Source organism: Oryx dammah, unplaced genomic scaffold, assembly GCF_014754425.2.
Source record: "Oryx dammah isolate SB20612 unplaced genomic scaffold, SCBI_Odam_1.1 HiC_scaffold_23, whole genome shotgun sequence".
In the NCBI taxonomy this organism is placed as follows: Eukaryota; Metazoa; Chordata; class Mammalia; order Artiodactyla; family Bovidae; genus Oryx; species Oryx dammah.
The window spans coordinates 67,510,033-67,535,877 of record NW_024070207.1 but is presented as its reverse complement, the minus strand read 5'-3'; the positions used below and the strand labels follow the sequence as shown (position 1 = coordinate 67,535,877).

Below are 25,845 nucleotides of genomic sequence, written 5' to 3'. Positions count from 1 at the left end.
GAGGAACCAGAGATCAAATTGCCAACATCCACTGGATCAAGGAAAGAGCAAGAGAGTTCCAGAAAAACATCTATTTCTGCTTTATTGACTATGCCAAAGCCTTTGACTGTGTGGATCACAATAAACTGTGGAAAATTCTGAAAGAGATGGGAATACCAGACCACCTGACCTACCTCTTGAGAAACCTATATGCAGGTCAAGAAGCAACAGTTAGAACTGGACATGGAACAACAGACTGGTTCCAAATAGGAAAAGGAGTACACTGAGGCTGTATATTGTCACCCTGCTTATTTAACTTATATGCAGAGTACATCATGAGAAATGCTGGACTGAAAGAAGCACAAGCAGGAATCAAGATTGCCAGGAGAAATATTAATAACCTCAGATATGCAGATGACACCACCCTTATGGCAGAAAGCAAAGAGGAACTAAAGAGCCTCTTGATGAAAGTGAAAGAGGAGAGTGAAAAAGTTGACTTAAAGTTAAACATTATGAAGATGAAGATCATGGTATCTGGTCCCATCAATTCATGGGGAATAGATGGGGAAACAGTGGAAACAGTGTCAGACTTTATTTTTTTGGGTCTCCAAAATCACTGCAGATGGTGACTGCAGCCATGAAATTAAAAGACGCTTCCTCCTTGGAAGAAGAGTTATGACCAACCTAGATAGCATATTCAAAAGCAGAGACATACTTTGCCAACAAAGGTCCGGCTAGTCAAGGCTATGGTTTTTCCAGTGGTCATGTATGGATGTGAAAGTTAGACTGTGAAGAAGGCTGAGTGCCGAAAAATTGATGCTTTTGAACTGTGGTGTTGGAGAAGACTCTCGAGAGTCCCTTGGACTGCAAGGAGATCCAACCAGTCCATTCTGAAGGAGATCAACCCTGGGATTTCTTTGGAGGGAATGAGGCTAAAGCTAAAACTCCAGTACTTTGACCACCTCATACAATGAGTTGACTCATTGGAAAAGACCCTGATGCTGGGAGGGATTGGGGGCAAGAGGAGAAGGGGATGACAGAGGATGAGATCGTTGGATGGCATCATCAACTCGATGGACAGGAGTTTGGGTGAACTCCGGAAATTGGTGCTGGACAGGGAGGCCTGGCGTGCTGCAATTCATGGGGTTGCAAAGAGTCAGACACAACTGAGCGACTGAACTGAACTGAATCACCAGAACCTGTGAATGTGAGGAAATAACACTCCCATTGTTTGCTACATGAAATGGCACAGGTGACTTTAAAAAATGGGAGGTCATTTGGGAGAGGTGAGAAGGAAGGGACCTAATCTAATCACATGGGTCCCTTAAAATAGAAAAATGTCTCTAGTTCATGGCTGCTGCTAGTGTTAAGTCACTTCAGTCATGTCTGACTCTGTGCGACCCCAGAGACGGCAGCCCACCAGGCTCCCCCGTCCCTGGGATTCTCCAGGCAAGAACACTGAAGTGGGTTGCCATTTCCTTCTCCAGTGCATGAAAGTGAAAGGTGAAAGTGAAGTTTCTCAGTCGTGTCCAACTCTTAGCGACCCCATGGACTGCAGCCTACCAGGCTCCTCCATTCATAGGATTTTCCAGGCAAGAGTACTGGAGTGGGGTGCCATTGCCTTCTCCTTAGTTCATGGCAGAAGATGCAAAAGAAGCAAGCAAAAGGCTAAGTCAGAGAAACTCAAAGCATGAGAATGACACAATGCACTATTGCTGGCTTTGAAGTTGGAAGGGGCCATGCGAGAGGAAATTAAGGAGCTGGGAGGATCCTGGCCAATAGTTAGCATGAAATGAGGACCTCAGACCTACAACCACAATGAACTGAATTCTGCCAACAACCTGAATGAACATGAAAATGGATTCTTCCAGATTCTATAGAAAGGAACACAATCTTACTATCACTTTGACTTAGCCCTTGTGATTCCCTGAGCAGACCTCAGCAAAGCCCATCTGGACTCCAGATCCACAGAACTGTGAGATAATAAATTTGGGTTGACTTAAGCTGCCAAGTTTGTGATAATTTGCAATTTAAAAAAAAAGCTAATTTTTGATGATGAAAAGAATACCTAAGCAGTTTCAAAGTAATCTTCAACAAATTACTTTTTAGGTAGGTACAAAAGAATAAATCATAACTTTACAGTGGTTTAATCTAGAAAAGCAGCCATAACCAAATAACCTAAGTTAACATCACCAATAAAGGAGGAAACTTCATCATGTGCTTTGTGATATGATGTATGGACAACAACATACACCACTTACACAGCAATCCTGCCAAAAATTAAAAACCTCAATCTAATTTTATAACTAATCAGACAAATGTACACTGAGGGACAATCACCAAAATAATATATCTATACATTTGAAAAATGCCATGGTTCCAGCTTGTTTGAGATTTGAAAATGCTAAAGACCAAGTAACATATACAGTGTGGGCTCTTCAACGGGATCCTGGTCTTGGGAGGGTAAAGGACTTACCTATGAAAACACTGTTGGGCAATTTATGAATTAAGACTAGAGACTGTGGATTAGATAAAAGTACATATTTCATTTTTCCATCTATTTATCTATCCCATTGTTATTCATAACTTCCTATATTTTGATGCTGCCATTTCAAATTATTTTCCTTCTGATTTAAGAAAACCCTTTGGTATTTCCCCTAGTGTACATATGCTGACATTCTTTCTTTTTTTTTTGGCCATGCCTCATGGCATGCTGAATCTTAGTTCCCTGATCAGGCATCAAACCCATGGCCCCTGCAGTAGAAGGGCAGAGTCAACCACTGGACTGTCAGGAAAACTCCAAAGTTTTATCCACCTTCACTTGTGAAAGATGTTTTCACTGAGCAGACTGTGCTAGCAATTGTTTTCACTGAGCAGACTGTGCTAGCAATTATTTTCACTTGGCCCTTTAAATAAATCATTTATTTATCATCCAGCTTCTAACATTACTGTTGTCAAATGAGCTATCAGTGTTATTGTTCAAAAACATTCAACATTTAAAAAGCAATGACTGTTTTCCTCCAGCTGCTCCTAAGATTTTTCTCTTGGTTTTTGTTCTTTAGGAGTTTATTATGATTTTTTTAGTTGTAGTTTTCTTTCCATTTATCCTGCTTGAGGTTCACAGTGTTTCATGAATCTACACGATGTCCTTCACTTTTAGGAAATGCTCAGCAAGTATCTCCTCAAACTCAGATTCTGAACCATTCTCTCTCTTCTTTCCTTCTGGGACTCTAATTACACATACAGTTGAACTTTTCACTGTGATCTACCACTCTTCATACTTCTTGTACATATTGTGTTTGTGTGCAAAGAGGCCTGTGTGTGTTTGTGTGTGTGCATGTCCACCTCTTCTATATATGTCTACCCTTAAAAACTTGAAAACAAATGATGGTAATCATTACATGATATACTCTTAAAAAGGAAAAAGGGAGGTAGAAAGGGATGTTGTTTTGTATCTTAAAAATGTATGGACCAAATCTATGCTGAAGAATTATCAAACAACATAAAAACATAACTCATAATACATGAATAACTTTTAGAATAACATATTTCTGTACTGCTCCCACTCCTATCTATTTTAAAGTTAACATTCATCACCCACTTCTATAAAACATTTCCATTACAAATAAAACCTTCAGTGTATGCTTCTCTAAGCACCTAAAACCATAAAACCTCACATTTTTTACTTATCTGAATCAAAATCTGTAATATCAGATATTATCTAACTCCTAGAAACACAGGGGCTATTAAAAACTTCAATAACTTCAGCTCTCCAAAAATAAAAGATAAATAAGACTAGAAGATATTGCAATTCTTTTTTCCAATTTACCTGTGCTTTGGTTCATCACAAGTCTTGGAGGAGAACTTGTTTCTTCAGATTCCTCTGATGAGTGTGCCAGAAAGTCATGAAGCTTCTGCACCAATGTATTCAACTTGCTTTCGCTGTTAAAATAAAAGTTTTAAGAATATCCTTATTTACCAGGTCATATATTGAATTAAATACATAGTTTAGTAAACTGAAAATCTATCTACACTGTAAGTAGTCTGAAACTCTACATGTACCCTTATCTACAAAGTGTAATTCAAGGACTGTGATAAACCATTATGGAAAATGTGAAAAAGAATGTGTGTGTGTGTGTGTGTGTGTGTGTGTGTGTGTGTGTATAAATAATATATATATAACTGATTCACTGAGCTGTATGACAGAAATTTAAAACTCTATACCTGAATAAAATATTTTTAAAATAAAAAAGTATAATTCAAGGAAAATAGTAATAGTATAAGATTCTGCTTTACATCATTTACACTAATAATTCATTCATTTTTCAAATATATTTCCTGAGCACTTACTCTCTGGAAGCCTTCAGTAGCTTTTTGTTTATTACTCTTATTTTCTGCTTAGAACAGAGTAATTTTATAAATGATGAACACAGGGATGAATAAAACATAGAATGGGATTTAGAGCTCACAGATTCCCATGGAAATATTTATGTAAGTGTATTATTACAGTATATCCTACTAAGTTATATAATAAGTGCATCTGTAATCCAACAGGGTTACAAAAGAATAAAAGTTTAAATGCAAAAAATTCAAAATCTCTGTGTATCAAAAAATACCATCAAGAAAGTGAAGAGACAACCCATTTAACTGGGGACAACTATTTTCAAATCATGTATCTGAAAAGGCATTAATATCCTTTTATATAATATATATCCTTTTAATAATATAAAGACTTCTTACAATTAAACAATAAAAAGACAAACCCAACTGTAAAATGGGTTTTAAAGAACTTAGATATACAACAACTCAACAACAAAAAACCCAATCAAAAAACGGGCAGAAGACCTAAATAGACAGTATTCCAAAGAAGGCATATAGATGGGCAACAGGCACAAAAAAAGATGTCCAACATTTCTAATTACTAGAGAAATCAAACCAAAACTACAATGAAATACCATACCAGTCAGAAAGGTCATCATTAAAAAGTCTACAAATAACAAATGCTAAAGAGGGTGTAGAGAAAAAGGACCCCTCCTACACTGTTGGTGGGAATGTAAGTTGGTGCAGCCAATGTGGAGGTTCCTCCTAAAACAAAACAGAATTACCATTTGATCTAGCAATCCCACACCTGGGCATTCAAAAAGATACATGCACAATAATGTTCATAACAACGCTATTCACAATAGCCAAAACATGGAAACAACTTAAATGGTCACTGACAGATGAATAAAGATGTGGTATATCTATACACATCACCATATGTAAAATAGATAGCCACTGGAAATTTGAGCTATGACTCAGGGAGCTCAAACTTGTACTCTGAAACAACTTAGAGGGTTGGGATGGGGAGGGAGGTGGGAGGGAAGCTCAAGAGAGAGAGGCATACGTATACCTATGACTGATTCATGTTGATGTATGGTGGAAACCAACACAATATTGTAAAGCAATTATCCTTCAATTAAAAATATATAAAAATTCTAAAAAGAAGATATGGTACACACACATAGACTGAAATATCACTCAGCCATAAAAAGAATGAAAAAATGCCATTTGCAGCAACATAGATGCAACTAGAGATTATCATACTAGGGAAGTAACTCAGAAAGAGAAAGACGAATATCACATATCATTTATATGTTTAATCTAAAATATGACACAAATGAACCTATTAAACAGAAACAGAATCAGCTCTAGAGAGCAGACTGTTGTTTGCTAAATGGGGCGGGGGAGTGGGAGGGGGGCTAGAGTGGGAAATTGGAGGTAGCAGATTTAAGCTTTTATATACAGAATGGATAAACAACAAGGTCCTACTGTATAGCAAAGAGAACTATATTCAATATTCTATGATAAATCACAACGGAAAAGAATATTTTTTAAAGAATGTATATATAACTGAACCACTTTGTTGTAGAGCAGAAATTAATACAACACTGTAAATCAACTATACTTCAATTTAAAAAAGAACTTAGATATATAATTCTGCAAAGAATACAATGGCCAGGAAGCACATGAAAAAATGCTCAAGATTATCAGTCATTAGAACAAAATATAAATCAAAACCACTATGAGATACTATTTTATACACATTATGATGAATATGATCATTGTATTCTAAAACTAAAGGGTTGGCAAGGATGTAAAGAAATTGGAACCTATATACATTGATGATGGGAATGTAAAATGGGACAGTCAGTATGAAAAACATTTTAGTGGTCAGCAATTCCACTCCTAGACATATACCCAAGAGAATGAAAACGTATGCCCATGATCAAAGAACAGTACAAAGTTCATAGTAGCAATATTTATAAAAGCCAAAAGCAAAAAGTATCCAAATATCCATCAACTAATAAATAAACAACAGGGTATTATACCCCAATAAAAGGGAATGAAATATTCATCCATACTAAACATGGATGAACCTTGGAAACTTTATGATAAAAAAAGGTAGACACAAATTCCTACATATCAGATGATTCAATTTATATATGTAAAATGTCTAAGTAGGCAAATCTACAGAGGGAGAAAGTAGATTAGGGGGTACCTAGGGGATGGAGGAAGGGGGAAATTGGGAGGTATGGGTTATCTTTGGGGACAATGAAAATATTCTAACTTTAGAAAGTGGTAACAGTTGTACAATATTGTGAATTTAGTAAAAAAAAAAAATTAACTGAATTATATACTAAAATGATTTTAAATGGTAAATTCTGTTTTATGTGAATTTTACCTCAATGGAAAATAAAAAGTAGAGGATGGAATTTAAGAATGTATGTAATAAAACGTAAGACATAAAACTTGTGCACACACCTCCCCCAAAAAATCCATAAATAAAATTTAGTTGGCAAAATCATCTGAAAATAAAAAGATTATTATATTAAATAAAACTGGGAATCCCTGATGGTCCTGATGGTTAGGACTCCAGGCCTCCATTGAAGAGAGCATGGATTCAATCCCTGGTCAGAGAACTAAGATTTCATATGCCATACAGTGCGACCAAAAATAATAATAATAAATTCCTAGTATATAAATGAACAAAAGACAATTTTTTTTAAAATGGAATATAACTATGTAAAAAAGAACTGGGAGAAAAAGTACTCCAATCTCATGGGGTCGCACGAGTCAGACACAACTGAGCGACACAATGAGTATATAAATGAATAAAAGACAAAAAAAATTTTTAATGGAATATAACTGTAAAAAAAAAAATTGGGAGAGAAGCACTACAATCTCACTAATCATCAAAAGAATGTACATTAAAACACTAAGGTGGAGCTTCTCTGGTGGTCCACTGGTTAAGAATCTGCCTTGCAATACAGGGGACACAGGTTTGACCCCTAGTCCAAAAAGATGCCATGTGCCATGGGATAACTAAGCCCATGCACCATACCTACTGAGCCTGAGCTCTGGAGTCTGTGAGCCTCAACTACTGAGTCCACATACCACAACTACTGAAGTGCTATGCCTAGAGCCTGTGCTCTGCAACAGAAGAAATCACTGCAACCAGAAGCCTGCCCACCACAACAAACAGTAGCCCCTACACTCTCCACAACTAGAAAAAGCTTAGCAACAAAGAACCAGCAGAGCCAAAAATAAATAAATAAAAGACTTTAAGAAAAAACCACTAGAAATCAGGTAATATCTCTGAGGCCTTCATAAGCCAGACACCTCCCAGATTCAAGCAGGGTGCTGGGCTCCAAGGCCAGTGGCCCCTCTGTACCAGTCTTCTATGTTTGCTTGGGAAGATCCAAGATATTTAAGGAATGAAAAAGAAATGAACTGTAACAGGCAGTTACAGTTCTTGTTACATGCAACTAGAGATCTTGTGTGAGATTTGGTTGTTGGTGGAGAGGGCTGTTTTAAAAAAATCTTTAAACAAACTTGACTCTAGAATACAGATATCAAGAGGGTATGGCTTCTATTTTTGCCATAACCTTTCTTTGGAAATAAGTCAGATGTCCAAAAATATTATCAAGTCACTCTGTCCTTAAATCTTCAACTAGAGAATGGAACCAGAAGAAAAGACAAGAAGGCACAATGTCATTTTACATCAACAGATTAGCAAACACTGAAAAAGTTGTACTTTAGAAATGAAAGAAGCATAGCAAATGATGTAGAAAGGATACAGCATAATGATGATTATCCTGTTCATTCCTAGAACTCACAGCAATCCAACCACAAAATCGGCTATCACATGAATTCATGCTATAGCTGAACAATGTCAAGACTATGGATAAATCAATGCAACTCATTAACAATACGATTTTATGTAAAAATTAAAACAAGAGGACACAATCAGGAGAACTTTTTTGTTTTGTGAAGGATGGCATTCTTAGCTATAAACATATCTATGTCATATTATAAATTAGGGTTTCCCTGATGGCTCAGTGGGTAAAGAACCTGCCTGCCAATGCAGAAGCCATAAGAGATGTGGGTTCAATTACTGGTTTGGGAAGATCCCCTGGAGAAAGAAATGGCAACCCATTCCAGTATTATTGCCTGGAGAATCCCACTGACAGAAGAGCCTGAATTACAAGACCAGCCAGAAGTCCAATAGTGAAAAAATATTGATACTTTAAAATTTTGCCCATTCATTTGAAAAATTTTCTCTCTAAGGGCAGATGTGAATTTTGGAATTAGACAAATGTCATTTAGAGTAAAGTATGGTGAATAATGGAAAACTTTCAGGTGCACTAAAATTAGTTTTTGACAAATTCCATAGTATTCCTTAAGATTTATTTTCTTGAATATCTTCTAAGTTGTTCAGAAATCTATTTAAGAGACAGCATTACAGAGTGAAGTCAGAAAGATAAACACCATATTAACACATATACCTGTAATCTGAAAAAAAAATGGTATAGACAATCTTATTTACAAAGTAGAAACAGAGATACAGACTTACAGAACAAAATGGATAACAAGGGGGAAGAGGGTGGTGGGATGAATTGAGAGATTGGGACTGACATGTATATACTATCAATACTATGTATAAAATAAGTAACTAATGAAAACCTACTGTATAGCACAGGAACTAAACTCAGTGCTCTGTGTTGGCCTAAATGGGAAGAAAATACAAAAATGAGGGGCTATATGTATAACTGATTCACTTTGCTGTACAGTAGAAACTAACATGACATCAACCCTTTTGTAAATTGAAAAATCTTTTCCTAAGGCAAAACTACATGCATTCAGTTCAGTTCAGTTCAGTCACTTAGTCGTGTCCGACTCTTTGCGACCCCATGAATCGCAGCATGCCAGGCCTCCCTGTCCATCACCAACTCCTGGAGTTCACTCAGACTCACGTCCATCGAGTCAGTGATGCCATCCAGCCATCTCATCCTCGGTCGTCCCCTTCTCCTCCTGCCCCCAATCCCTCCCAGCATCAGAGTCTTTTCCAATGAGTCAACTTTTCGCATGAGGTGGCCAAAGTACTGGAGTTTCAACTTTAGCATCAGTCCTTCCAAAGAAATCCCAGGGTTGATCTCCTTCAGAATGGACTGATTGGATCTCCTTGCAGTCCAAGGGACTCTCAAGAGTCTTCTCCAACACCACAGTTCAAAAGCATCAATTCTTTGGCACTCAGCCTTCTTCACAGTCCAACTCTCACATCCATTCATGACCACAGGAAAAACCATAGCCTTGACTAGACGGACCTTACTCGGCAAAGTAATGTCTCTGCTTTTGAATATGCTATCTAGGTTGGTCATAACTTTCCTTCTGAGGAGTAAGCATCTTAATTTCATGGCTGCAGTCAACACCTGCAGTGATTTTGGAGCCCCAAAAAATAAAGTCTGACACTGTTTCCACTGTTTCCCCATCTATTTCCCATGAAGTGATGGGACCGGATGCCATGACCTTCGTTTTCTGAATGTTGAGTTTTAAGCCAACTTTTTCACTCTCCTCTTTCACTTTCATCAAGAGGCTTTTTAGTTCCTCTTCACTTTCTGCCCTAAGGGTGGTGTCATCTGCATATCTGAGGTTATTGATATTTCTCCCGGCAATCTTAATTCCAGCTTGTGTTTCTTCCAGTCCAGCATTTCTCATGATGTACTCTGCATATAAGTTAAATAAGCAGGGTGACAATATACAGCCTGGACGTACTCCTTTTCCTATTTGGAATCAGTCTGTTGTTCCATGTCCAGTTCTAACTGTTGCTTCCTGACCTGCATACAGATTTCTCAAGAAGCAGGTTAGGTGGTCTGGTATTCCCATCTCTTTCAGAATTTTCCACAGTTTATTGTGATCCACACAGTCAAAGGCTTTGGCATAGTCAATAAAGCAGGATGTTTTTCTGGAACTCTCTTGCTTTTTCCATGATCCAGGAGATGTTGGCAATTTGATCTGGTTCCTCTGCCTTTTCTAAAACCAGCTTGAACATCAGGGAGTTCACGGTTCACATATTGCTGAAGCCTGGCTTGGAGAATTTGGAGCATTACTTTACTAGCATGAGAGTTGAGTGCAATTGTGTGGTAGTTTGAGCATTCTTTGGCATTGCCTTTCTTTGAGATTGGAATGAAAACTGACCTTTTCCAGTCCTGTGGTCACTGCTGAGTTTTCCAAATTTGCTGGCATATTGAGTGCAGCACTTTCACAGCATCATCTTTCAGGATGTGAAACAGCTCAATTGGAATTCCATCACCTCCACTAGCTTTGTTCATAGTGATGCTTTCTAAGGCCCACTTGACTTCACTTTCCAAGATGTCTGGCTCTAGATTAGCGATCACATCATCATGATTATCTGGGTCATGAAGATCTTTTTTGTACAGTTCTTCTGTGTATTCTTGCCACCTCTTCTTAATATCTTCTGCTTCTGTTAGGTCCAGACCATTTCTGTCCTTTATTGAGCCCATCTTTGCATGAAATATTCCCTTGGTATCTCTAATTTTCTTGAAGAGATCTCTAGTCTTTCCCATTCAGTTGTTTTCCTCTATTTCTTTGCACTGATCACTGAAGAAGGCTTTCTTATCTCTTCTTGCTATTCTTTGGAACTCTGCATTCAGATGGATTCTGCATGCATTAACTTATCAGTTTTATAACTGTGAACTATTTTAAGTTATTTTATTCAAATCCAGATGTGGTTATCATTCTATTACTCCTCCGCCAAAATGGGAAACTTAACCAGTACTAAACATTATATCATTCAAGGTCCTAGATAAAAATCCTTAAAATGATCCTTTAAGAGTAAAGGACTTTCTTGGTGGAACAATGTATGAGAATTTGCCTGCCAATGCAGGGGACACAAGTTTGATCCCTGGTTTGGGAAGATTCCACATGCTGTGGAACAGCTAAGCCTGTGCATCACAACCACTGAGCCTGCACTCTAGAGCCTGCAAGCCATAACTACTGAGCCCAAGAGCTGCAACTACTGAAGCCTGCACACCCTAGACCCTGTGCTCCACAAAAAGAGAAGCCACCACAATGAGAAGCCCATGTACTATAACTAAGAGTAGCCCACACTCACTGCAACTAGAAAAGGCCTGAGTAAAGCAACAAAGACTTATCACAACCAAAAATAAATAAATAAACCTTAAAAAAAAGAGCAGTTAAAAATCTATTTTAGAGCAACGTGATCACCCTTTATACTTACAGATTCACAGTTAACAACATGGGCTTGATGTAAATAACCAGTAAGATCTAATCTATCTATCTTCAAGTAAACCAAAATAAAAATCTAAAGTGCTAATGTAAGATAACCATATCATACCTGACTGAATTTCAGACCAAGTTTTAAGTTCTAATATCAGTGTTTTGAACTATGGGCCATGTTCTTTACCTTGAATGTTTTACAACTTTTTTTCCCATGAAGAACTCTGGAGTTCTAAAAATTACTAGTGCTTCACAATTTTTGCATTATTAATTAGATAAGCATATGTGTAAAAGAGCTAGTGTTTTTTAAATTAAACTTTTCATTTTGAGATATTTACAGATTTACATGTAGTTGAAAGAAAAATTCTGTGTATGTGTTACCTACTATTTCACAATGGAAACATCTAACACTATATATTGGGAATTCCCTGTGGTCCACTGGTTGGAACTCTGTGCTCACAATGCCATGGGCTCAGGTTCAATACCTTGTTAGGGAACTAACAAGCCTCATGGTATGGCCAAAAGACAACACAAAATAAAAACCAAAACCCTTATTTTTAATTTTCACCCATTCACCTACTTGCTCCAACAGATAAGCAGCTATTTTTAAAACACAGCAATGGATCACCCAGTATGTCTGAAATTTGGAAACATCAATAAACTCCAATATGCAGATGACAACACCCTTATGGCAGAAAGTGAAGAACTAAAGAGCCTCTTGGTGAAACTGAAAAAGGAAAGTGAAAAAGTTGGCTTAAAGCCCAATATTAAGAAAACTAAGATCATGGCATCCGGTTCCATCACTTCATGGCAAACAGAATGGGAAACAGTGGAAACAGGGGCTGACTTTATTTTTCTGGGCTCCAAAATCACTGCAGATGGTGACTGCAGCCATGAAATTAAAAGACACTTACTCCTTGGAAGGGAAGTTATGACCAACCTATACAGCATATTAAAAAGCAGACACATTACTTTGTCAACAAAGGTCCATTTACTCAAGGCTATGGTTTTTCCAGTGGTCATGTATGGATGTGAGTGGGACTATAAAGAAAGCTGAGCACCAAAGGATTGATGCTTTTCAACTGTGGTGTTGGAGAAGACTCTTGAGAGTCCCTTGGACTGCAAGGAGATCCAACCAGTCCATCCTAAAGCAGATCAGTCCTGGGTGTTCAATGGAAGGACTGATGCTGAAGCTGAAACTCCAATACTTTGGCCACCTGATGCGAAGAGCTGACTCAGTGGAAAAGACCCTGATGCTGGGAAAGACTGAGGGCAGGAGGAGAAGGGGCAACAGAGGATGAGATGGTTGGATGGCATCATCGACTCAATGGGCATGAGTTTGGATGGACTCCGGAAGTTGGTGATTGACAGGGAGGCCTGGCGTGCCGAGGTTCATGGGGTCGCAAAGAGTTGGACACGACTGAGCGACTAAACTGAACTGAATCATGAATATAGTGACCAAAACTGGTCTTTTTAAAAACAAATCGTTGGTAATTAAATATCTGCTTGTAACCAGAGGGAAAGTTACAGGGCACAACTTTTGAAAGAATGACATAGCCCACTATACCATTCAAGTATGACCTAAATCAAATTCCTTACGAATATACAGTGAAAGTAAGAAATAGATTCAAGGGATTAGATCTGACAGACAGAGAACCTGAAGAACTATGGACAAAGGTTCATGACATTGTACAAGAGGCAGTGATCAAGAAAGACAACCCCTAAGAAAAAGAAAGGCAAAATGGTTGTCTGAAGAGGCCTTACAAATAGCTGAGAAAAGAGAATCTAAAGGCAAAGGAGAAAAGGAAGGATATAGCAATTTGAATGCAGAGTTCTAAAGAATAACAAGGAGAGATAAGAAAGCCTTCCTCAGTGATCAATGTAAAGAAATAGAGGAAAACAACAGAGTGGGAAAAACTAGAGATCTCTTCAAGAAAGTTATAGATACCAAGGGAACATTTCATGCAAAAATGGGCACAATAAAGGACAGAAATGGTATGGACCTAACAGAAGCAGAAGATATTAAGAAGAGGTGGCAAGAATACACAGAACTACTGTACAAAAAAGATCTTCACAACCTAGACAATCACAATGGAGTGATCACCCACCTAGTGCCAGACATCCTGGAATGTGAAGTCTAGTGGGCCTTAGGAAGCATCACTACGAACAAAGCTAGTGGAGGTGATGAAATTCCAGTTCAGCTATTTCAAATCCTAAAAGATGATGCTGTGAAAATACTGCACTCAATGTGCCAGCAAATTTGGAAGACTCAGCAGTGGCCACAGGACTGGAACAGGTCAGTTTTCATTCCAATCCCAAAGAAAGGCAATGCCAAAGAATGTTCAGAAACCACACAACTGCACTCATCTCACACACAAAGTAATACTCAAAATTCTCCAAGCCAGGTTTCAACAGTATGTAAACCATGAACTTTCAGATGCTCAAGCTGGATTTAGAAAAGTCAGAGGAACCAGAGATAAAATTGCCAACATCTGCTGGATCATCAAAAAGGTAAGAAAATTCCAGAAAAACATCTATTTCTGCTTTATTGACTACGCCAAAGCCTTTGACTGTGTGGATCACAACAAACTGTAGAAAATTCTGAAAGAGATGGGAATACCATACCACCTTACCTGACTCATGAGAAATCTGTATGCAGGTCAAGAAGCAACATTTAAAACTAGACATGGAACAACAGACTGGTTCTGAATTGGGAAAGGAGTACGTCAAAGCTGTATATTGTCACCCTGCTTATTTACCTTATATGCAGAGTATATCATGAGCAATGCCAGGCTGGATGAAGCACAAGCTGGAATCAAGATTGCCGGGAGAAATATCAATAACCTCAGATACGCAAGTGACACCACCCTTATAGCAGAAAGCGAAGAACTAAAGAGCCTCTTGATGAAAGTGAAAGAAGAGAATGAAAAATGTGGCTTAAAACTCAACATTCAGAAAACGAAGATCATGGCATCTGGTCCCATCACTTCATGGCAAATAAATGAGGAAACAATGGAAACAGTGAGAGACTTTATTTTCTTGGGCTCCAAAATCATTGCAGATGGTGACCGCAGCCATGAAATTAAAAGATGCTTGCTCCGTGGAAGAAAAGCTGTGACCAACCTAGACAGCATATTAAAAAGCAGAGACATTACTTTGCTGACAAAGGTCCATCAGGTATAAGTTATGGTTTACCCAGTAGTCATGCACGGATGTGAGAGCTGAACTCTAAGGAAAGCTGAGTGCCGAAGAATTGATGCTTTTGAACTGTGGTATTGGAGAAGACTCTTGAGAGTCCCTTGGATTGCAAGGAACTCAAACCAGTCAATCTTAAAGGAAATCAGTCCTGAATATTCATTGGAAGGACTGATGCTGAAGCTGAAGCTCTAATGCAGTGGCCACCTGTTGCAAAGAACTGACTCATCTGAAAAGACACTGATGCTGGGAAAGATTGAAGGCAGGAGGATAAGGAGGTGACAGAGGATGAGATGGTTGGATGGCATCACCAACTCGATGGACATGAGTTTGAGCAAGCTCCAGGAGTTGGTGATGGACAGGGAAGCCTGGCATGCTGCAGTCTATGAGGTCGCAAAAAGTAAGACATGACTGAGTGACTGAACTGAACTGAAGGACATAACATAAGTCGACTAGAATCAAGTGGGACCAAGATGGCAGACAAAGACTAGACCTTGGTCCTCAATCAGTAAGTGACATGACACACCCAGAGGTACCATGACAGTTCCAAGGCACTGTTAAAAGACCAAGGAGTGGGCAGTGCCCCAAATCCTGGAAATCTCCATCCCTTCCCAAAAATAGTTGGAATAATCCTTCAACTCATTAGCATATTAAATTATCCAGCCTATAAAAACTAACCACGCCACATTTTGCAGCCACACAAGCACTCTGCAATGGTCCACACTCTGTCTATGGAGTGTGTTTCTCTCAGAATCTGAATAAATCTACTTCTTACCTATCACTTTGTCTCTCACTGAATTCTTTCTGTGATGAGACATCAAGAACCTGAGCTTTATTTGGCCCTGAAACCAGGTACCATGGGTTTTGGCTGGGTTTGAGTCCTATCCAAATGGGGTCAAGTCCCAATCTGAGGTAAATGGTTTCATGCTCACTTAACAACTGTTTAAAGTAGCATATTATAATCCAAACTGGAAAGGAAGAGTAAACTTATCTCTGTCCACAGATGACAACTTACATATAGGAAATCTTAATAGAATTTGTAACAAAAACTCTTAACACAGTTAATAAACAAACTGTAAAGCTGGTGGATACAAAATTCACACACAAGAAGCATCTGTATTTCTCTATACTAACAACCAACAATCCAAAATGGAAACTGGCAAAACAATTACATTTACAATAGCATCAGAAAGAATTAAATATTTAGGAATAAATTTAACCAAGGAGGTGAAAGACTTCTGGTAAGCTACAAAACAGCAATCTTTTCACAGCTGGAAAAAGTTAAAAACACAAATATTTTTAAGATGGCAATACTACTCAAAGTGGTCTACAGATTCTTTTCAACTCCTATCAAAATCACAAGATATTTTTGAAGAAACAGAAAAATCAATTCTAAAATTATTGAGGAATTTTGAATAGCCAAAACAATTATGAAAAAGTACAAAATTAAAGAACTCACAATTCCTAATTTCAAAACTAACTACTAAACCAACAGAATTTACCATATAACACAGGGAACTACACTTAATATCATGCAATAACCTATACTGGAAAATAATGTGGAAAATATATATGCACAACTGAATCACTTTGATGTATATAACATATATATATATATAAAACACAATACAGTAAATCAAGTAAACTTAAAAAATCTAAAAGCAGAGCTAAAATAATTAAAACATTGTAGTACTGGCAGAAGAACATATAGAACAATGGAGTACAGAACCTAGAAATAAAGCCTTGCATATATGTGTCAATTGATTTTCAAGAAGGGTATCAACAATATACAACAGGAAAAGGACAATGTGGAAAAAACTGGACATCCACATGCAAAAAAATTGAATTGGACCCTTGTCTTACACCACATACAAAAATTAATTCAAAATTCATCAAAGACCTAAAAAGAGTAGCTAAAACCATCCATTAAACTCTATAGAAGATAGAAGGGGAATCTTCATGATATCAGATTTGGCTATGCTTTCTTGAATATGACACCAAAAGCACAGGCAACAACAACAACAAAAAATAAACTGGATTTCACCAAAATGTAAACATTTTGTGCATCAGATGCTATTATCAAGAGAATAAAAAGACAACCCACAAAATGGGAGAAAATATTTCTAAATTATATATCAGAAATGGTACTGATAGTCAGGAAACATAAAGAAATCTTACAATTCAACTAGGAAGAAACCAAACAACCAAATTCAAAACTGAGCAAAGGTACAGCAATCAAAAAAGAAAATGAAATAAAACATATTCAAATTAGAAAGGAAAGAAAAACTGTGACTATATGCATATGACATACTATACAGAAATTCCTAAGGACTCCACACAAAAATTATTAACTAATAAATGAATTTAGCAAGGTAAAAGAATATAAGATTAATATACAGAATATGTTGCATATCTTTATAGTAACAATGAAATATCATAAAGAGAAAGTAAAAAGAATCCTCTTTAAAATAGCATCCAAGGAGTTCCCTGGAGTTCCAGTGGTTAGGATTTGGTGCTTTTACTGCTGGGACATGGGTTCAATACCTGTTCTAAAACTAAGTTCCTGCAAACCACATGGTGTAGCCAAATAAATAAATAAATATAAAAATAATTTTAATAAATAGTATAATAGAATCAAAAAACATAAAATACCTAGGAATAAACCTAACCAATGAGGTAAAATAGCTATACATTGAGAACTATAAAACAGTGAAAAAGAAAACTGAAGATGATTCAGAGAAATGGAAAGATATCCCATGCTCTTGGATTGGAAGAATATTGGTAAAATGGTCATACTATCCAAAGCAATCTACAGACTTAATACAATCCCTATCAAACTACCTATAACATTTTTCAAAGAACTAGAACAAATAATCATGATTAACATAGAACCACAAAAGATCCAGAACTGCCAAAGCAATCCTGAGGGAAAAGAACAAAGCAGGAGGCATAACCCTCCCAGACTTCAGACAACAGTATAAAGTTACAGTAATAAAACAGCATGCCATTGGCACAAAAACAGACATACAGAACAGAACAAAATAGAGAGCCCAACAATAAACTCAAACATCTACAGTTAAATAATCTTCAACAAAGAAAGCAAGAATAAACAATGGAGAAATGCCAGTCTCTTCAACAAGTGGCAATGGGAAAGCTAGACAACTTCATCAGTGGTAAATCAGTGAAGTTAGAACACTCCCTCATACCACATAGAAAAATAAACACAAAATGGTTTAAAGACCTAAACATAGTCATAACACCATAAAACTCCTGGAAGAAAGCATAGGCAAACATTCTCTGACATATATTGTATCAGCGTTTGTATCTCCCAAAGCAATAGAAAAAAAATAGGAGTTCCAGTTCAGCTCTTTGTGCAGCTTCAGCAGCAGCTCTGGGAAAGATGGCAGCCTGGGCGGGTTTCCAATCTGTGGCTCCCAGCGGGGCGTAGGAGCCTCAAGGAGGGGTGGGCATGGTGGCTGCCCCGGGCCTAGGCAGGGCACTGGGGAGTCTGGTGCATATGGTCCCAGCACCAGAGTCAAGGGCTGTACTGCTCCTGGGTGCCCAAAGCAGCCTATCCGAGACCAGGTATGCTACCAGGCAGCCAAATGACACCTCAGGGACCCTCCTTGGGACCCCCTGGCTATGGGGGGAACCCTTCAGTCTGACCTGGCCTGGCTCAGTCAGGGATGGACCAGTCCCGCAAGAGACCTGCGCCTCAGCAGATCTAGCAGGTCCAGCAGCAGGCAGTCCAAAATCGGAATCACACTGGAAAAAAACGATGGCTGACAAAATTCTATCTCAAAGGTCGTGAAATGGTACCAGAATCCTAAGCCTATATGGATCTCTTGGCTTTTGAAAGGAAACTAGACCAGACTATTGTGAGCAAACGGCTAGATATCCAGGAAGCCTTGAAACGTCCCATCAAGCAAAAACAAAAGCTGTGAATTTTCATTTCTAACACTTTCAAACTGGCTAAGTCAGATGCCGAGGATGGGGAAGGGACAGTGGCTTTCTGGGAGCTTCAGGTAGAAGGACATCTCCTGGAGGATTCAGCCTTGTCCAAATATGATGCCACCAAACAAAAGAGGAAGTTCTCTTCTTTTAAGTCCTCGGTAATCGAACTAGACAAAGACTTGTATGGACCACACAACCATATGGTAGAATGGCACAGGACCACCGCTACCCAGGAGATGGATGGCTTCCAGGTGAAATAGCCAGGAGATGTGAATGTACGGTGTACTGTCCTGCTGATACTGAATTACCAGCCTCCTCAGTTTAAGTTAGACCCTTGTCTGGCTTGGCATCCACACACAGACCCGTCCAGTGATCATTCAAGCACTATGGCAACATATTAAGACACATAAGCTCCAGGACTGACATGAGCGGGAGTTTGTCATCTCTGACAAGTACCTCCAGCAGATCTTTGATTCTCAACGTATGAAGTTTTCAGAGGTCCCCCAACAGCTCCATGCCTTGCTTATGACACCTGAGCCCATCATCATTAATCATGTCATCAGTGTTGACCCGAATGATCAGAAAAAGACAGCTTGTTATGACACTGATGTGAAAGTGGATGACACCTTGAAGACCAGATGAATTCTTTTCCGCTATCTACTGCTAGCCAGCAGGAGATTGCTACTCTAGACAACAAGATCCATGAGACAACAGAAATTATCAATCTGCTGAAGACCCAGCAAAAGTTCTTGCTGAGCTTTGCCAGAGACCCTCAAGGTTTCATCAATGACTGGCTTCAGTCCCAGTGCCAGGAGCTCAAGACCATGACTGATGTGGTGGGTAACCCAGAGGAGGAACGCTGAGCAGACTTCTACTTCCAGCCTTGGACCCAGGAAGCTGTGTGCCAATATTTCTACTCCAAGGTGCAGCAGAGATGACAAAAATTAGAGCAAGCCCTGGGAATCTGAAATTCATAGGGCTTCACCCACAAAGCCCTGATTTGGCTGCACCAATTCCTTTATTCGGGCCCTGTGCTGTGTGCCTCATACAGCTGTGTGCCCCGGGGGCCTTCCAGGGGATGCTGTCAGTTCTAGGACAACACCAGAATGAAGAGGGTATCACATGACAGCAGTTATCCTCTTATTCCACCCCGTTCCTTCCTGTCCCCAGCTTCCCTTTGCCCCACAAATTTCCCATGTGCCACTCCCCTCCCCTGGTCTGCATAGGACCTCTAGATAGTATTAGAGAGAGAACCCATAGTTTGATAATTAGTGCAGTGAATGGACTGGGCCTAAGGCCAAGTTGTCCTCAAGGGGACCAACTACACTGATCCTGCCCTTCAGAGACCCAGGAGTTAGAAGCTGTAGCCCCTTCTCCACAACTCAGGCCTGGGGGCACTCTATAAGCTAGTTGATCCTGGATCTCCTGATAACAGAATCCAATTTCCTTCCTTCCCTCCACAGGTTTGGAGCAAACTCTCCCTTCACTTGTTGCCCTCTAGCACTAAAGGAACCCTGGCCCCAGGTCAGTCTGCAGCCCTCCAGATGGGCCTGCTGTCTCAGTGCTTCTCCAGTTCCTCGGGGGGCCCACATCAGTATTGTTTGTTCCTGTAGTATTGCTCCCTCCCGGCACACTCCCTGTAGCTGCTATTAAGGATTTCCTCCTGTCTGTCCTAACCAAGGGCATTCAGGTGGGGGAATCTTGCCTTCCCCTGTCAGAGCCCTGGGTGCTGTCATTGCCAGCAGAGGATGTTCCTTCCTGAGTGGAGGTGTGACTCATTCATTCACTCCACCGTGCCTCCCCCATCCTTTCATGGAGAAACAGCCCTACGATCAAATAGGTAAAAGCCCTGGGCCATCCCAGTCTTTCTGTCCCTTGTCTGCCCAGTTGACACCCACTGGTGACTTCTAGGGCACTGAGGAGTGAAAATGCCTAGGGATAGAGAGAGCTCTGACTTGGGTTTGTGACTCATCTTTCTCCCTGCCTCACAGGATTGTGACTCCCCAGCCGGCACCCTCAAAGCTTCAGACCCCTCAGCTAGCAGCAAGACCTCACTCTGCAATCTTGGCCCCTTGAACTGAGATGGTTTTGTATCTTTCCAGGAGAGTCTCAGATTCTTCCAGGTTGTATCACCCCCAAGTTAGCATATCCCAGGCTCGGAGACTCAACACAGCAGGGTGGGAGATAGCTGGGCACAGAGGGAGAATTCTATTCAGCATGGGCTGTAAACCTGCAGAACTGACAAAGCCCCTTCTTCCCCACCCCCTCCTCAGACTCCTGCGAGCACATCCCCCAGCCCTGTATCCCTGACTGTTCCATGCTGGGGACAACAGGACTTTCTCCCTGTCTTCTCCTTCCAGTCATTATCCCCCCACTCCCTGAAAGGTTCTCCCCAGAGTGACACTGGACAACCTCTGTCCCTGGGGCTGGAACCATGAAAAATAAGCTCAGCACTCCTAGTGTCCCTATTGAAGATAACTGTTTTTATTAACTGAATTATTATGTTTTTTTCATGGACCAAAAATTTTTTTGTACTGTCCCCTTATCGATATCACCCAGTTTCAATAAAAGACACTTCTGGAAAAAAAAATAAACAAATGGGACCTAATCAAACTTAAAAGCGTTTACACAGCAAAGGAAGCCATAAACAAAAGGAAAAGAAATGGTAGGAAATATCTGCACATGATATCACTGACACAGGATTACAATTTAATATAGAAAAAAAATACCTAATCGAAAAAATGAGAAGACCAAAAGACATTTTTTGAAAAAATAAATGGACAACAGGCACATGAAAAGACGCTCTACATCACTGATTACTAGAGAAATGCAAATCAAACCTGCAATGAGGTATCACCTCACACCAATCAAAATGGCCCTCACAAAAAAATCCACAAGTAAAAACGCTGGAGAGGGTGTGGGTCTCACCTATACTGATGGTGAGAATGTAAACTAGTGCAGCCATTATAAAAAACAGTATGGAGGTTCCTTCAAAAATCAAAACTAGAATTACCATACAATCCAGCAATCCCGCTCCTGGGCATATATCCAGAAAAGACAAAAACCCAATAATTTGGAAACACATATGAACCACAATGTTCATAGCAAGACTATTTACAACAGCCAAGATATGGAAGCAATCTAACTGTCCATCAACAGATGAACACATACAGAAGATATGGTATATATACACAATGGAATATTACTCAGCCACAAAAAAGAATGAAATAATGCCATTTGCAGCAACATAGATCGAGAGATTATCATACCGATTGAAGTTAAGTGAGAAACAGAAATAAATATTATTTAATACAGCACATCCCCTACATACGAACCTTAGAGTTGTGAACTTTCAAAGATGTGAATCTATTCCAAAGCTATTACAGTATAGCAGTATAGAGTCGACTGTGTTAGTAGGATACCTAGGCTAACTGTTGGATTTACGAACAAATTGGACTTACGAGTACACTCTCAGAATGGAACTCATTTGTATGTAGGGGACTTACTGTTCTAGTTTTATGGGAAATCTAAAAAATAATACAAATGAATCTAAGTACAAAATAGAAACAAACTCACAGACCTAGAAAACAAACTTATGGTTACCAAAGGGTAAGGGGAAAGAATAAATTAGAAGTGTGGGATAACAAGATACATATCACTATACATAAAACAAACAACAAGGATTTACTGTATAGCACACGAAATTATGGACATCCCCAATGGCTCAGTGGTAAAGAATCTGCCTGTAATGCAGGAGACACAGGAGTTGTGGGTCTGATCCCTAGTTCGTTCGGGAAGATGCCCTGGAGTAGGAAATGGCAACCCATTCCAATATTCTTGCGTGGAGAATCCCATGGACAGAGGAGCCTGGCGAGCTACAGTCCATGGGGTCACAAAGAGTCAGACACAATTGAGAGACTAAGCACTGACATTAACATGGAATTATATTCAGTAACTTGTAATAAATTATAATACAAAAGAATCTTAATATATATGTATATACTTATATGCTAAGTGTATATAAATAAGTATGTATAACTGAATAACTTTTCTGTATACCTGAAAGAAATACAATATTGTAAATCAACTATACTTCAATTTAAAAATGTAAAATATTCAATTTAGAAAAAAAAAAATTTAATGGGCAAAGGACCTGAACAGACATTTCTCCAAAGAGGACATAAAAATATCCATAAGCACACAAAAGGACGCTCTACATCACTAGTCATTGAGAAATAAAATCAAAACTGTAAAGAGATAACACTTCACACCTGTTAGGAGCCTATTATGCCCTTTCAAAAAAAGTAAGGAAAATAACAAGTATAGGTAAGGAAGTAACTGAAACCATGAGAGTAACGCTGTTAGAAATATCGAATAGTGCATTCACTGTGAAAAAACAGTATAGTTCAGTTCAGTGCAGTCCCTCAGTCGTGTCCAACTCTTTGCACCCCATGGACTGCAGCACGCCAGGCCTCCCTGTGCATCGCCAACTCGTGGAGTTTACTCAAACTCATGTCCATTGAGTCAGTGATGCCATCCAACCATCTCATCGTCTGTGTTCCCCTTCTGTTCTTGCCTTCAATCTTTCCCAGCATCAGGGTCTTTTCAAATGAGTCAGTTCTTCACAACAGGTGTCCAAAGTATTGCAGCTTCAGCTTCAGCATCAGTCCTTCCAATGAATATTCAGGACTGATTTCCATTAGGATGGACTGGTTGGATCTCCTTGCAGTCCAAGGGACTCTCAAGAGTCTTCTCCAACACCACAGTTCAAAAGCATCAATTCTTTGTCACTCAACTTTCTTTATAGTCCAACTCTCACATCCATACATGACTACTGGAAAAACCATAGCCTTGACTAGACAGATCTTTGTTGGCAAACTAACAGTCTCTGCTTTTTAATACGCTGTCTAGGGTAGTCATAGCTTTTCTTCCAAGGAGCAAGCATCTTTTAATTTCATCACTGCAGTCACCATCTACAGTGATTTTGAAGCCCCAAAAAAGAGTCTGTCACAGTTTCCGCTGTTTCCCCATCTATTTGCCATGAAGTGATGGGACCAGATGCCATGATCTTAGTTTTCTGAATGTTGAGTTTTAAGCCAAAACTCTTTTTGGCTCTCCTCTTTCTCTTTCATCAAGAGGCTCTTTAGTTCTTCTTTGCTTTCTGCCATAAAGGTGGTGTCATCTGCATATCTGAGGTTATTGATATTTCTCCTGGCAATCTTGATTCCAGCTTGTGCTTCATCCAGCCCAGCATTTCTCATGATGTACTCTGCATATAAGGTAAATAAGCAGGGTGACAATATACAGCCTTGACTTACTCCTTTCCCTATCTAGAGACAGTCTGTTTTTGCATGTCCAGTTCTAACTGTTGCATTCTGACCTGCATAAAGATTTCTCAAGAGGTAGGTCAGGCAGTCTGGTATTCCCATCTCTTTCAGAATTTTCCAGTTTGTTGTGGTCCACACAGTCAAAGGCTTTGGAGTAGTCAATAAAGCAGAAGTACATGTTTTTCTAGAACTCTCTTGCTTTTTCGATGATCCAATGGATGTTGGCAGTTTGATCTCTGGTTCCTCTGACTTTTCTAAAACCAACTTGAACATCAGGAAGTTCATGGCACACGTACTGATGAAGTCGGGCTTGGAAAATTTTCAGCATTACTTTGATAGCGTGTGAGATGAGTGCAGTTGTGCAGTTTCTGAACATTCTTTGGCATTGCCTTTCTTTGGGATTGGAATGAAAACTGACCTTTTCCAGTCCTGTGGCCACTGCTGAGTTTTCCAAATTTTCTGGCACATTGAGCGCAGTATTTTCACAGCATCATCTTTTAGGATTTGAAATAGCTGAACTGGAATTCCATCACCTCCACTAGCTTTGTTCGTAGTGATGCTTCCTAAGGCCCACTAGACTTCACATTCCAGGATGTCTGGCTATAGGTTGATGACCCCACCATTGTGATAATCTGGGTCATGAAGATTTTTTTTGCATAGTTCTTCTGTGTATTCTTGCCCCCTCTTCTTAATATCTTCTGCTTCTGTTAGGTCTATACCATTTCTGTCCTTTATCGAGCCCATCTTTGCATGAAATGTTCCCTTGGTATCTCTAATTTTCTTGAAGAGATCTCTAGACTTTCCCATTCTATTGTTTTCCTTTATTTCTTTGCACTGATCACTGAGGAAGGCTTTCTTATCTTTCCTTGCTATTCTTTAGAACTCTGCATTCAAATGGGTATATTTTTCCTTTTCTCAATTGCTATATGATCCAGCAATTTCACTTCTGAGTATATACCAAAAGAAATGAAAGCTGGCACCCAAACAGAAATTTATACATCAAGGTTCATACCTGTATTATTCACAAGAGCCAAAAACGTGGAAATAATTAATATGTCCATAATAACAGGTGAATGGATAAGTAAAATGTAATATACAAATGGTACGGTACAAAAGGAATGATACTCCCTAAAAAGGAATGAATTTCTGATACATCCTATACCACAGATGAACTTTGAAAACATTATACTAACTAAATAAGCCACTGCACAACAAAAGGAGAAACACTGTATACTTTGACTTAGATGAAGGTCCTAGAGCAGTCAAATTCATAGAGAGAAAGTGGAATAGGGCTGGAAGGAAGTAAGGAATGCACAGTTATTGTTTAATGGGTACAGAGTTTCTGTTTTGGAGATGAAAAAGATCTAGAAATGGAGAGTAACAATGGTTACAAAAGACTGCCACTGTACTTAATGGTACTGAACTGTAAACTTAAAAATAGTTAAAATAGTAATTTCTTAAAAGATATTTGATATATCAGACAAATATTAAAAGCTGGTATTAAGTGTGGCCACAAAGCTACGAATGAGGACATGTACAAACTGCAGTATTATTTGTGTCAGAAAAAAATTTGGAAATAACCTAATTAACCATAAAAAACGGGAAGGACAGATTATACATTTACATGACAGATTTTACCAGTTGAACTAGTGCTATATTAATCAAACTACATCAAAAAATAGTTTAAATGGAACTTAATCATTAGCTACAATGTTCTAACAATTTAAAGTGTGAAAGAACTACAATTTAATAAGTAAATTATTTTAATAATAAAGCAACTTAGCTTGCAGAAAGGACATGAGAAGTCCTG

The 25,845-nt window shown here is 38.9% G+C and overlaps 1 protein-coding gene and 1 pseudogene across 7 annotated transcripts in view; one reads left to right on the top strand and one right to left on the bottom strand.

Moving 5' to 3' along the window:
- Positions 1–25,845, bottom strand: part of ATRX (ATRX chromatin remodeler) — a 293,493-nt gene that overhangs the window by 213,195 nt on the left and 54,453 nt on the right. For all 7 annotated transcript variants that reach the window (XM_040265641.1, XM_040265643.1, XM_040265642.1 and 4 more), the window contains one exon: positions 3,809–3,921. In XM_040265641.1, the coding sequence (XP_040121575.1) occupies positions 3,809–3,921 (113 nt within the window). The remainder of the gene's footprint in view (positions 1–3,808; positions 3,922–25,845) is intronic.
- Positions 18,155–19,676, top strand: LOC120881932 (annotated as a pseudogene).